Source organism: Paroedura picta, chromosome 1, assembly GCF_049243985.1.
Source record: "Paroedura picta isolate Pp20150507F chromosome 1, Ppicta_v3.0, whole genome shotgun sequence".
NCBI classification, from domain to species: Eukaryota; Metazoa; Chordata; class Lepidosauria; order Squamata; family Gekkonidae; genus Paroedura; species Paroedura picta.
In genome coordinates this window covers 98,596,174-98,611,039 of record NC_135369.1, presented here as the reverse complement: position 1 = coordinate 98,611,039, position 14,866 = coordinate 98,596,174, and the positions used below count along the sequence as shown (strand labels likewise).

At 43.3% G+C, this 14,866-nt stretch overlaps 1 protein-coding gene across 11 annotated transcripts in view; it reads right to left on the bottom strand.

Moving 5' to 3' along the window:
- The window catches only part of SYNE1 (spectrin repeat containing nuclear envelope protein 1), a 493,810-nt gene that overhangs the window by 427,309 nt on the left and 51,635 nt on the right, over positions 1 to 14,866 (bottom strand). For all 11 annotated transcript variants that reach the window (XM_077349398.1, XM_077349413.1, XM_077349457.1 and 8 more), the window contains one exon: positions 1,675 to 1,736. In XM_077349398.1, the coding sequence (XP_077205513.1) occupies positions 1,675 to 1,736 (62 nt within the window). The remainder of the gene's footprint in view (positions 1 to 1,674; positions 1,737 to 14,866) is intronic.

The window sequence follows — 14,866 nt, the reverse complement described above, 5'->3', positions numbered from 1 at the left end:
TACCTTTACCTTTACCTTTAGTGCAGCTAAATGCCTCTCGACAACCTCTCTGTCCATGTCAACCTGCCACCCAGACACTATCCCTTGGCTACTGCCATCTCTAGATGCGCCTAAACCCTTTGACCTGTGGGAAAAAACAGATGTAAAATAGGCGCTGAGCCTTTCTGCTTTCTCTGCATCCTCCATTAGAGTAAGTCCATCTGCACCCAACAGTGGGCCTATTCCCTCCTTTATGTTTGCTCCTCACATAATTGAAAAAAAAATTCTTGTTGCAATGGGCTTCCCTGGCCAATCTTAGCTTTCTTTCAGCTTTGGCCTTTCTGATGATTGATCTACAGTGCCTAGTAACCTGTAGGTACTCTTCTTTAGAGCTCTGTCATTCCCTCCATTTCCTGAACATTTTCCTTTTCTTTCTTAGTTCCTCTTGAAGTTCTCTGTTCATCCAAATAGGCTTCTTAGAGCTCCTGCAGTGTTTTCGTCTTTCTGGGATAGTAATGGGATAGTAATTCTGAGCATGCAATAACTCTTGTTTGAGTAGTTCCCACCCTTCACATGCTCCCTTCCCTTCCAGCATTCTTGTCCTTTATTCCCAACGGGTCTTCCAGCGTCTCCCATGGTTTCCAATGTGCATTCTTGTCATTCAAGACATGGTCACCTCATGAGTAAGGAACCTTTCTACATCAATGGAGGCAAAAATATCCCCCTCCCCAAAGCAGACAGGAAGCCACAGTAAATTTGAGGGCATCTTAGTGCCAAAGCACTGGGGAGGAATACAGCAAACCAAGAACAACCCCTCCCCCTCACCATTCTAGGCTCGAACAGTAAGAGATGCTGAATGCTGCTGCAGATCCATTGTGTCTCCCATAGTTTTCAGTGGACATTCTTGACCCAGCACAAGGGAGGGAGCAGGTTTTGTCCCTAAAGTTTGAGTTTTTCTGGTTTGCAGCTGTGACTGGTGTCTTCCATCCCATTCCCACCTTTTAAAATTATAGCTGTGCTCTATGTCTTCTGTTAATCCTAGCTTGCCTCCCCCTTTTAATTTGCATTTTTAGGGTATAGGTTTGTAGTCAGGAGCATTCCACTGCCATAAATACCACAGGGTAATTTCTACTAATTTACATACAGCTCAGTGGCCAGAACAAATGGCATGTTCATGTGATCAGTGACAAAGGCAAAGCTCCCACTGGTTGACGAAGGACTGGGAGCAGGAAAGGGGAGGAGATCAAAAACACACTGACATCTCTGCATTACCAAAGAAGCATCTTCAGCAGTGTGATACAGGAAAAATCGGTGTCTACCAAGTTTCAGAAGCCTCGGTGATAACACGCTGAAGGCATGCTGGCCAGTGTTTGCAATAAAAAACCAAAAATCAAACACGGGCCAAAACCACTCACACACGTGGAGCTGAGATATAAGACACCGTTTTTAGTGGTCTTTTTGCAACTTTTCCATAATGCAGATTCCCCCCTAAAACTAGTTGAACACATAGTTAGCAATCTCATGTCATGATTTGGAGAGTGCCAGGAGAATAGGGGACATTCTTAGAATGTTGCCCAAAAGTGCTATCACACATCCTCCAAATGCCATCTTCAATAGGCACTGCCCACAAAATCTCCGAGCATTTGCCAAGGCAATGCTGGAGAACCTACAGTTTAGGATTGATGTCCATATTACCTTGGCCAGATGAGTGTTGATCCACTTTGTGAAGGTCCTCTTTTGGACTGACTCTTGTTCATCTGAAAAAAAGCAATAACAAAAACACTAGTATTCCAGGCACACGCTCTGACACTACAGGCAGATCTAAATTAGAAGGCAGATCTTTAGGATACAGGTATAAAATGTAAAGCTATGTCACTCTAAAGTGCAGCTTACAACAGATAGGCTTCAAAGACTGCTCTGTTTGACCGTTTACGCACTGGAGGTTTCATGCTGGGCTACAGGCTGCAGTTTTAGTCATGGCAGGTTGCCCCACCTCTTCCTGCACCCACATGGGGGAACATTTGGCCTGGTGTACTTCATCTGCCCCCGATTTGTGCTCCTGCATGGGAGCTGGGACAGTGAAGTTCCCAGTGCATAAACGGTCCTTTAGAGCAGGGGTCTTCAACCCCCGGTCTGCGGCCCGGTACCGGGCCGCTAAGGCCATGGTACCGGGCCGCCAGCGGCCGTGCCTGCCTCCCCCCCCCGCAGCGAGTGGGGGGGAAGAGGCAGGCGCGGCTGCTGGCATGCCAGCGATGCAAACGCACACGCGCGGAGCTGCCGGGCATGCGTGTTTGCGCCCCCTGCTGGCGAAAACGCGCATGTACGGCTGTTCTGCGCATGCGTGTTAGCGCCACCTAGTGGCGAAAACACGCATGTGCGGCAACCGCGCGTGCGGGTTTACGTGCAGCTGCTGTGGCTGGGCTGCCAGCTCTCTCCCACCCTCGGAGGCAGTCCCCGACTACAAGAAGGTTGGGGACCGCTACTTTAGAGGACATTTGTTGTAGGGTAAACTATTGGCTTTTAACACTTTATTGTAATTGTGCCTTGGTTTTAACTTGTTAGGCACTTCTAATAGTTTAATTGCTTAACTTTTGCTTTATTAAAATTAAGACAAGATAGAAATCTATAAAAAGGATAATAAATGGTGCTCAATCTACTAAACCAATAATAGATGAGCACATGATTTTGATAAAGAAAATAAAGCATAGTGCATATATATTAGTACAAATAACATCAATATAAGTAATACATTTGTAATATAAATAATACCTTGAAAAATATCACACAGTATTAGCTCAACTGCCTACATATTCGTAATTTGTTGCCTAAAGATAAAAGAACTTTAAACAAGAGTTTCTGTGCTGGATCTCTTCTAGGTTACTCTTTCTTGGCATGGGCAATCAGGCAAGTGCTAAGTACTTCAAGCTCTGCATTATGAAAATACTAGCTTCAAAGCCTATTCCTAAGAACGGGCCTTGAAAGGGTCCCCTCCCCTGGCCCCGGGCCAGGCAGCTTAAGGTGGCTTTGGGCAGCAGCTCACAGCCAGATCAAGTGGGGCGGGCAGGGGCTGGGCAGCTCATTAGCAGGGCCGGGACAGAGCTCCTTAGCAGGCAGTCAGCAGGCCAAGAGGCCCTCGTCAGCAGACCCAGCCTAGCAGGCCAAGAGGCCCTCGTTAGCAAGCCCTCCACCATGACCCTTTGCTCAGGGCTCTCTCCCCTTACCTGCTGCTGGTTCCAGGCACTGAGGCATCTGAGAGCAAAGAGGCTAGACTCCAGGGACAGTGGGCGGGAGCTGTAGGGGCAGGGCTAATCAGGGCAAAGCTGGCTGCACTAGTATTTTCATGATTGGCCCTATTCCAGTTTGGACAGCCAAGCACATCCTACCCCCTAGCTGTTTCACAAATATATGGATAAGGATAGTAGTAACTACCTTGATAAAACTAAAAGATAATTATTATCATAATTTGGTTACATTGCCATAATAAATTTAGTCTATTTATACTCATCCAAAGGCTGGACAACTGGCACATTTACCTAATGGACCAGCCTCCAATACTGTAATGATCACCCTATGTCCTTTCATCATTGGGATGGAAAAAAAGTTTGTAAAAGCTGCACAAAAGGTTTTTGAAAATGTACAATGTGACATGGATAAAACAAAGATATCGGCTTGTGCCTTGATTGAGGCCATAGCAATGCTTCCCTCTCCCCTTGCTTACCCTATTTTGTTCTGGTTTTGACCATCCATGCTTTCCTAAACATAATGCAGAAAGGCTTATCCTGGGTTGGAGCAACATAAAGAATAATATGGGGGGCAGGGAGAGAACCATGGCTTCATGGAGGAAGGGGCAGACAGAACGAACAGAGATAGCTAAAAAAAAGTTTGAAGAGTTGGAGGTACCTTCCAACTCTATGATTCTATGATTCCCCTTGTTTTGAACAGGAACCAGGGATGTATAGATTCAACAGAAACAAACAGATACAAAAAACCCTCATTCACAGCTTCACTCAAGGCACTACTGGCTGATGAGGAGATATCAACCCAAAGAGAGGGAGTTAATCCTGACACCTAGATCACAGTTCCCCAATATGATGCTCATGGGTGCCATGATATCTGTTGATTTGTTTCCTGGTGATCATTTGCTTCTTTCCCAAAACATCTTTCTCTAAAGTAGAAAGAGCTGGGAGGCTGGTTTCCTTCCATTTCACTGTAGGAGGTGTTTCAAAAAAGCCCAAAAATATCACCTTTTCTCCCTGCAGGTAGAAATAATATGGAAATGGCTGCCTTCACCACAGGAGTGTAGTTGTCTTGGAACCTACTACCTTATTGGGCCTCCTAATGTTCTGAGATTTGATTCAGCCCTTATGTCAGCTACTGTATTTCTGTGCCACTAGCTTTTCTCAAAATTCCAAAGTGACCAAAGGTGCAACAGGATTGGGGAAGCCCTCATCTAGAGAATAATGTTTTCCAAAGAAATATTGTATATAGAGCTGGAAAATATATAGAAAGAGCTGGGAAAAAGTGAGTGTTAGGAAACTGGGGAGAATTTGCTGAATAAACCTTTCAAAAGCATGGGATTTTTAGAAATGCAGTCTCTAATGCAGACATGTTCATAATTCTGAAATTCTGTAAGGGTATAGTTTGAAACTGAAATCATTAAGAGTGGTTTTGGCAGCAATCACTGCATCACAAAATGCTTTCAAGCGTCATTTTAGTTCCAAAAACACTTTGTCACAAAGCATCAATGATAGCATGCTGCCTGGGAATTATAAGTCTAAAGCTCCTTAGGGCACATGAAATTAGCTACAGGGTTCTTTGGACCCTGATCAGAAATACAAAGTACTATTGTATAATGGTCTGGTGTTAGCAGAGTTCTCATCTGGAAGCTGGTAATATCAAAAGCTATTGTTATATTAGCTTTCTCCCACCAAGAGGCAAAACAAACATAAAAATGTCACTGATTCGTTGCTCCACTTCTATAATTTTCTCTTTAAAATAGAGTCTTCTTATTCTACCTTACTAATTTTTCTAGTTGGATTTTCAACACGGCTAGGAATTCTGCCAAGAGAGCTATTAAAGGTAAGGGAAAATGCCAGACAAGCTACTTCTTACCACAAAATCACCTGGAAAAAAAAGTCAGAATAAAAGCACTGAGGACTGAAATACGTACCTTGCTTAGGTCATTCACTGCTATAAGTGTTCTTTGCAATTTCATATGGAACCCTTCATCTCTATTTACTCTTTCATTTCTGAATTTAGAGCATTTTTAAAAAAGGAAATCATACCAAGTCAAATAGTACTGGGTTGGGTTTTGTTTTGTTTTTGTTTTGGGGGGGTGTCGATCCAATCACTTCTGCTATGTGAAAAAATGTTTGGCAATGACCCTTCTTTCAACCATAAAGTTTCTTATTTAGGAGACGTAACTGAATACAGACTTTAAATTATTTTACAACACAAGTAAATAATTGGCACAGAGTAAAATTCTTCCTTGGTTATACAAGTATCTGTGCAAGCAGAATAGATGTCTGCAATTTCTGTAGATGATCCCAACAAGTTGTATCTCTTTAAGGTGACCAGATTTCAACATTGGCAAAGCGGGACACCATTGACCAGGGGGGTTCTTGATTAAAAATTTGGTCTATATGGAGCAACAAAAAGTTTCATAGGACGCATAGAATGCAAAAATAGTACTGTAATATATATATATTTAAATTTCAACATAAGTACAATTTGCCAGGTGCCCCCAGATATCCTTCCAAAAGTGGGACAATCTTGTCACCTTACCCATGTTCCAAGAAGCCCTTAAACTACAGGAGTAACTGTGTGGCATTATAAGTAGACCTGAGAAAGATCCATTGCTCAAGTTCTAGTGGTTTGTTAAATGTAGCCCTTTCTTTTTAAGGTCTGTTAACAACAAACTTTAAGGCACAAACTCAAGGAATAACAAAAGACATAATTTAAGTGAAACTGAGGTTGTTAGCTTAAGTGCTTACAATCCATGTCACATCTGATTCCTGGCAGTTTCAGGGTACCCCTGTCCCTGGTGCATCTGCAACCCTCTTTACCATCATTCTCCTCTCAAATATTTCATGGTGAAACACAGGGCCATTTCGCACGGCTTCAAAATAGCACAATGGTTGCTAATTGGAAATGCTACTAATTTGCCATAACCCACGACGTCGTAGACAATCTGCAACAATCCTGAAACCGACCCGCAAAAAGCGCTTCGTTGTAGCGCTTTCAGGGGAATCCAGAAAAGTGGATTCACCCTCCGGATAGCGATACACTCCTGCAACCAATCTGCAACAATAGCGCTAAAGACCTGTGCGTTACCATTGTTGCGGGTTCTTCAAAGTCCCTCCTCCTGAGCCTGTCCTCCAAACTTCCGGCGAAGCGATCGCCATTTTTTTTTCTCCGAGCGAGCGGGGATAAACGCACCAGCAAGCCTCTTTCTGTTTAGAGGCTTCCCTGGCTTCAGTCCTTCACCTTTAGTCACTAAGCACAAACCACATAAAAGCCCGTTTGCTGAAATAAAGTCCCTTTATTTTTTACACATTAATTCAGCTGAAAATCGGGCCCGTGAGAGGGGGGGGGGATTTTTTTTTTATCACTCGGGGCAGCGTGCCAACGATCATACAATCAAACGACAGCTCACATTAGGCAGCTGGATGGGTCTCTCCGTTGCAACGAATCTACCTAGATTCGTTGCTATGGGTCTGTTTTTTTTTTTTTAAAACCTTTCTTAAAGGGAAAGGGGCTGTTTGGGAGCATGCTAACGGCTGCCCATTGGCTGCTTGACGGCCAGGGGCGGGACGAGCTTGGCAATAGCGCTTCCTTTCTAGCGATTTCTGCCGAGACCGGAAGCCTGTGGGAAACGCTAAAAAACGCAACTGATTCCACTACAAAGGCAGGTATGCATAATGACGAATTCCACTATTTTAAATAGCGATTTTTCATTCCGCAAACAATTTGCAACAAAGATCCCCGTGCGAAAAGGCCCACAGTTAAACCCTTCAATCACAGACCCAAGAGTCTCCAAGGAGTTTCTCTCTTGGCAGCCTGGCAAGCTTCTCACTGTGTGTGTATGGGGGGGGGACGGGGAGAGGGAGGCACGGCCACTGCCGGCCCACTACCAAGGCTTTTGTGGCCTGGTAGCAGGTCACGGCCCAGGGGTTGACGACCCCCGCTCTAATTCAAAGAAGATGATGCCCCAGGATGCTTCCATGCTTGAGAGGACAGGCAGGGTGAAGAAGAGCAAGTTTCCTGTAACTGCTGTCAGCAATTGATTATCTATTTGTCCATTATTCTCTTAATGTGGGCATATTTATTGTACACCAAATGTTTCCAATGCAATTCAATCTCAAGTGAATACAAACAATTCTAAATTGCTGTTTTTCCTATTTATCTCTGCAATGTTACCCATTTTCTTTATGCTGTATGTTAATTTACTCTCACACTTGCCTATAAGTTTGAACTGATTACTTTCATTCTATGACATTGTATCTGAGTAAACATGCATGCACACGAAAACTCATACTTTGCATAAAACTTTGATGGTCTTAAAAGTGCCACTGCTGCTTCAGACCAACACAGCTACCCACTTGAATTAAGCTGAAAACTGAGAGCCCCATTGTAAACAGACAGCCTGGAGGAGGAAAACAGTAGTATGGAGGTGAAGCTGACTGCTGACTGCTGAATGCAAGAGTGGAAAGATAATGGAGCAGGAAGCTGTGAGTCCCACTATAAACAGCCAGGTTAGCTGAATGCTGTGCAAGGATTAAGAGCTGCAAACTGTAAAGTTACCGATAGAGGGGCTACAACTGCTACAGACAAGGAGCTGTAACTTTGTGAAAACGCTGAATCAAGGGCTACAGAAACAACAACAACCCTCTCCAGCAAATAAACTCCCTGTTTAGCAGCTACCATTAGCTGAGGTAACACCATCAAAAGGGAGGTAGAGAGTTCCATGGGTGGGAGCTGAGCTGAACCCTTTGTCACCTTGGGAGAAATCAATTGTGAAAAGAGTGTCAGTGGATGGCTCCTCTCTAAATGTGGGAAAATAACTCTCCCAGAAGCCTTCAAGTTTTCTAGGTTCTTCCCAACCTGGGCATGTGTGCTGGAAAGTTCTTTTTATTTCCCCCCCCCCCCATACATACACACACAAATCTTTCTTCTTCCCCTCTCTTTATTGAACATTAACCTATATGCAATTGTTGGAAAGTTCTTTTTATTTTCCCCCCTGTCTCTCCCCCCCACACACACAAATCTTTCTTCTTCCCCTCTCTTTATTGAACATTAACCTATATGCAATGTGAGAGGTTAAATTATCTCAGAGCTGGTTGAATAAACTTGATGGTATTTAGAAGTGTGACAAATTTTAGAAACTAATTCTTAAACTATAGTTCTTAACATAAATAATGCTATTGTTATATAAACATGTTTAATAAAACAGGATCCCTTAATAAGATTAAACGCAATAGATAAACCAAAGTTTAAGAATGGGTGGAGGGAAATACAGCAGAGAAAGGAAACAGATGTGCTGCCTTCACAGAAACATAAAAAAATGGATGACTATTTTGCAATCCCTATTAGAAATATATTTGTCCCATTGGCTCAGGAGAATACAAATTTGCTAGCTCGCTCTATAAATCACAAGGCAGCTCCCCTCATTCCAGAAAGATGGGAGCTAGGAGATATTGAAAATGGATATGAATTGGAGGGCACTGAAAAAATGAAACTATGCCTCAGCTGGTAACTAAAACAGTGGAACTAATTTTTTATCTCAATTCAAGAACTAAATACAAAAATTGACTGACATAGAAATAACTAAATCCACTCGTGGTGGAAGTGATAGGAAGGAAATTGATGAGAGATCCAAAAAGGGAGAAAGGACACCAAGTACAGAAGGAAATAAACGGAAAATTTCCCCCAAAATTTGGTTCTGCAGCAATCTAATATCTAACTGGCCATTTATAAATTCAGATGAATAATTTCAAATTAGACAGCAACTGCTCAAATTAGATGACACCTGTTCCTTGACATAAACCTACATCATATTTTTCTGACTTATTATGAAACCTGAAGTCTTCCTTACGAAACGATTAGGGTATTACTACTCTGGTTTCTCTTCAGATTGCATAAATCTTTCGCTAATCCAGAAAACAGAGCAACTCCCTTACCTTTTACTCCGTTTAAGAGAAAATCTTTGGACAAAGGTAACTAGAGTCTGTGAAAACCAAATGGTAATCCCCTTGTTGACCCCAAAACATCCAAAAGAAGACCTCAAGAGAGATAATGAAAACCTTAAATTACAATAAAGAAAAATCTAAAACTGAAGCAATCCTATCCCTTGGAGGAAAATGTCCTGATATCCTTTCCTCAAGGATAGATTCAAGTGGGTAGCCATGTTGATCTGAAGTAGCACAATAAAATCAGAGTCTAGTAGCACCTTTAAGACCAACAAAGATTTATTCAAGGCATGAGCTTTCGAGTGCATGCACTGCTCCTCAAACTAAATGAACAACCATCATACCTGTAGAGATATAAACAAAAAAATTTTTGACAAATTAGTAAACTGTGTCCTAATATCCAAATTAAGCCATATGCTGCCATATGATAATTCTTTGCTAAAACAGCTAATCAGATCAATATAGTTCACAAAAACATTGGAGACCTAAAACTGTCCACATTCATAATTAATGGCAGACACTTTCACAGTTGTGTAAAGAAATAATTAAAGGAGACCAGTTGCTGGCCCCCTCACTGGAAGTCTTCAAGCAAAGGTTGAATACACACTTTTCTTGGATGCTTTAGGATACTTAGAGCTAATCCTGCGTTGAGCAGGGGGTTGGACTAGATAGCCTGTATGGCCCCTTCCAACTCTATGATTCTATGATTCTAAAATAGTATATGGAGTTCCTGCATGGGTCACTGCATTCAACAGCAAGTGGGAAAGCCAACAATCTTCCTTCTTTAGAAGGCTGTTGAATGCACCATGCTGCACCACAGAACGCTTGCAGCAGAGCTTGGCCAATAAACTGTTAAAACTAGAGCCTGGCTAAACACCTTTAAATCCTGGGTTAAAATACACTTTCATGAAGCACCAAACTCTCTACTTTATAACCTGTTAAAGGTAAAGGTCTGTGCAAGCACTGGGTCATGTCTGACCCTTGGGGTGATGCCCTCTAGCATTTTCATGGCAGACTCAATACGGGGTGGTTTGCCAGTGCCTTCCCCAGTCATTACCGTTTACCCCCCAGCAAGCTGGGTACTCATTATACCGACCTCAGAAGGATGGAAGGCTGAGTCAACCTTGCGCTGGCTGCTGGGACTGAACTCCCAGCCTCATGGGCAGAGCTTTCAGACTGCATGTCTGCTGCCTTACCACTCTGCGCCACAAGAGGCTCTTCTATAACCTATTAGGTGACCCCTATTTTTTGGAAGCTGCAAATAAGAGGATATTTTAAGCTTGCTACAAAAGTGAAGGTATAACAAAAAAAAAAAAAAAAGATTCACGCTAAATAGACAAAAAAATTCCCCTTTTCCCGATTCCCCGATTACAGAACTACAGGATGGAAAGGAGAATATTATGAACTTGGCACTTTTAATTCCTTGCCTGAGTTCCTCTTTATATGCACTCTAGTCACTGAATAAATGAGCATTCTGAGACAGAAATCCAACTATACATCATCTTGTTCTCTTGTGTGTACCTTTTTCTTGTCCTGCATTAAATGCTTTTAGAGATCTGCAGAATCAAGTGAAAAATATCTGCAGTGATTAAAATGATCACTTACCAATTATTTTTGACTGAAGTAAACATGTCTGCATTTTTGTCTCTATAAGCTCTTTACGCATTTTATTCAAAATGGTTAATTTTGTTCATTTAATGAAATTGGTTCACACAATAAAGCTTTGTACTGGCTGGCTCCAGCAGTTTTTGCCTTTGTGTGAACTGTAAGGCTAACAAAAGAAGGGCCACTCCAGGTTGGATCCTGTGACTACTTTTTGTTAAACTGGATCCTATGATTCTATTTCACTAAACCTTCCTTCAACAGAGAAAAGCTTCCTCATATGGAAAATGACCTTTTTCTGATGGAGAAAGCCTTCCCAGAAAACAAAGGATTGCAACTGATGATAAAGGAACTGCTTGGGAATTGGTAATGAGAATTACTGACAGAGACCCATAGAACTGGGAGTTAATAGGAAAGGGAAGTAGAACATGGAGTGAAAGGCAGAAGGAGCTCCAGACATGGCCATTATTATCCATAATGAAAAGTATGGAGAAAGTATGGGATTGGCTGAAAAGATGATTAGGTTATCTGTCCAGAATATTGAGTGGTTTAACAAAGGGCTGGGTAGAGGTTTCATGGCAAGCTTGACTAACAAAAGCTAAGATATGGCTGATGGCTCTGCCCTCTATGGGGACTCTGCATTGTAAACTTGGGTTGTGCGCTTCAGCATCCAAAGTGGCCATTCCAGGCCGAAGCAGCCAGTGCTGCAACATGGGGGGAGGGGAGGTGGTGGTAGTGGTGTGCAACCTGGCGCTATCACGCAGGTGCAGAGCTCTGAGCCTGTGTGTGTGCGCCAACTGGTGCGCCGGCATCTCCCCGCTCCCCCCCCCCCCGCACCATGGTGCTGGCTGCTTCAGCCGAGAACAGCCGCTTCGGATGCTGAAACGCGCAACAATATTCTAAACCAGTTTCTTGGATAGACCTAGCAGGCCAATTATTACCCAGCAAATCTTTAAACATGGCCTGAATTTTGATGAGCCCCCAGGAAGCCAAGAGAACGATTGTCAAGGAAGTGTCCAAGCCTTCAGGGGAACCTGGCTACTTCCCTGTAAATGAGTCAGTTTTCCTGTGTCTTGCAATCCAATTATATTTCAAACATGGATTCCCTCTGCAATTTCATACAGCACATGGTTTGATAGTTTCAAGAAGGAAGTCATGTCGGTCTGCAGTAGAAGCACTAGATTTGAGTTCAATTTCACTTTAAAGACCAATAAGTTTTTCACAATAAAAAGTCAAAGTTAAACCTCCCTTCATCAGATATAACATATCACCTGAGAAGTCATGAAGGTGACTTAAACACATGGTTCTGGATTCAAGATTTATTTGCAGGTTACAAGTCTGACCTGGGATTGAAGGTGTCAAGGTAGATGGGTTGCACTCCCCTTAAAAGAATAGGTCCATAATCTTGAGAAGCCAGGCATACTAATGGCTAAAACAGATAGTTGGTATAGCCTGGACTGCCTTTTACCCGTCTCAACTGGTTAATTAGCTATGGCTTTTCCAAGTGCAGAAAACGCTTGGCACTATGACACATACCCTTGCTTACATCTAAGTTTAATTGTAGCAATGTGGAAACACTTGAAAAGTGTTTGGAAACTAACTGGTATAGAATATGTCAGCCAAGAAATTGGTTGCAGGGACCATATTACTCAAATGTTGGCATGTCTTTCACTGATTCCCAAATAGTTTCCAGGCACAATTAACCAACCATTACAGCAGCTTTTCTCAACTTTTTTAACATTGAGAAACCCCTGAAACATTCATCAGGCTTCAAGAAACCCCACAAGTAGCATGAATGTGCAACACATGGCTGGAAACCATACCCATTACATGACCATTACAGCAACTAAAGCATTACTTTTGTTGCCCCTGCCATCTAAGATAAAGTGAGGGACAGCCTTGAAGAGGACCTTCTCAGTTGTAGCACTGAAATTCTGGAATTCTTTCCCTAGGGAAACTCATATTTCCCCTTCTGTTGCCATCTTCCACCTGTGGATGAAATTTGTTTGTTTCTTTTGTCATTGCTCAGTGATTTCTCTATCCATGCATTTTGGTGGTTGTTTTTATGTTTTTTAAAATGTTATTTAGCTCTGGTTTTAGTTTTTTAATGATATATTTCTTGTTGGCTTAAATAGTATGCAAATATGAACATAGATAGGAAAACTCATTATGAGAACTGTTTAATGTACAAGAAAATCATGGTTGAATTGTCAGGTTTTCAAACTGTAGATCTTGGCTATGAAACTGATAGCTGAAACTATACTGAATTGTGCATTTAAAATGGTGCCAAGAAGAATGAATAAAAACTGCATCAAAATTTGGACACTACTATAGCATGGCTCTCATAACACTGAAGGTCACTGATTTAGAGCAGGGTCTCCAGTGTGGTGCCCACGGGGGCCATGATACCCACTGATAACTTTCCTGGAGCCCATCAAACAGTTTTAGACAGTGGGTGAGGATAGATGGGGCTTTCAAGCGGCAGGGCTTCTGACTGACTATTGGAAATCCAACTGGCTGTGTAGATCTTCTAAAATATTCCTTTGGTAGCAAGCTTTCAGTACAACATACAGAACTTCACAGTGTGATTGAAGGTAAACTGTGTGTATGCAAGAAAATATGTGAAAAATAGTATGTTAGTAAAAGTTGTTAATAAAGTTATGCATAATCTAACTTCCTAATATTTGGATGTCTTTCCTCATATGGCAGCCATTTTGTGGCACACATATGGCACTCCAGGGCCAAGTGGCCAATTGGGAGGCGCGCAAAGCCCACCTCCCTATTGGCCACTTGGCCCGTCTCCCGAACGCCGCGCCGAGAACTCTCCAGTCCTCCCGAGCCACCATCCTGGCTGGATGGCTGCCAGGGAGGAGCCTCGCCCGCCGCGGGCCTTGGGGAAGATTTCTTCCCCTCTGCCCATCGACTGCCCTTCTCCAATGGCCCACTTCCCCCCTTGCCTCTGACTGACCTTCGCTGCCGCCGCAGCCACCACCCAACACGATCGCCAGCCTCCGCAGCTTGCGACTGCCGCCGTGCCCAGCACGGAACCTCGCACATGGCCCCCGAGATGACGAGGCTGCCACCGAGTCATTCCGCCGTAAGCTGCACGCCGACGACGACATCCACCACCGACGCCGTTGTCCGAGCTTCGAAAACGCCGCCGCAGCCTGCCAGCAACCTCACACATGGCCCCCGAGACCAAGAGGACTTCGGCAACGGCGCCGCGCCCAGGCTGCGCCCTCTAAGATGGCCGCTGAAATGACGAGGCCGCCGCCAAACTTCTCTGCGGTAAGCGGCGCCGCCATACATTGCTGCTGGCCTCTACTTCGCCACCCGGCCAGTCCACATTGCTGCCCGGCCAGTCCACCGCACTGCCACGCCGGCCCCCACCTCGCGCCCAGGCCTCACTGCCCGTCCACTGTAACATCGCTGAAAATCCCCCCTCGCCTCCTTTACGCCGCCGCTGCCTTGGCCCAGGTTAGTACCACCGCAGTAGATTTCCCGAGGCCCGCTGCGCCACCAGTATGCCCCATGCCCCTCTTCCGCCTGCCTCCCCGCCAGAAGCCTTTGGGGATCGCTACGCCGTACCTCAAGCCCTTCTGGCGCCCATTTTATTGTTCTTTAAAATGGGCTTTGATTCTAGTCACCCAACATAATTTACTAAGTCCAGCCAGACAATCAGTGTTAGTTGTTATACTCCAGCTTCCATGTATTGAGATGAGTGTACATACTCTAAAGAAACAAATTATAGAACATAGTTCATGAATCTACAATAAAAATATGGAAGCACTTCAGAAGATAATTTTGTATAAAAGGGGCACTCTGCTGATTTGTTGTTCTTTACACGCAGCAAACAAGTATCACAGTCATTTCTCCATCAAGAGGCTGCTTGAATTTATATTTTAAAAAACTCTGCCTTATGGACTTAATACAAATTTGAATTTGTCATGTTACATATAGGAACTACTACTTTAAGACCATTTGTTAACTATTTAAATTACATTAGAGTTAGGTTGTATTTGAGATATCATCGTATTTGAATAGTAAGGGAATTATTTAAAATGTATTGAAGATTTGAGGTGGCGCTATATAAACTA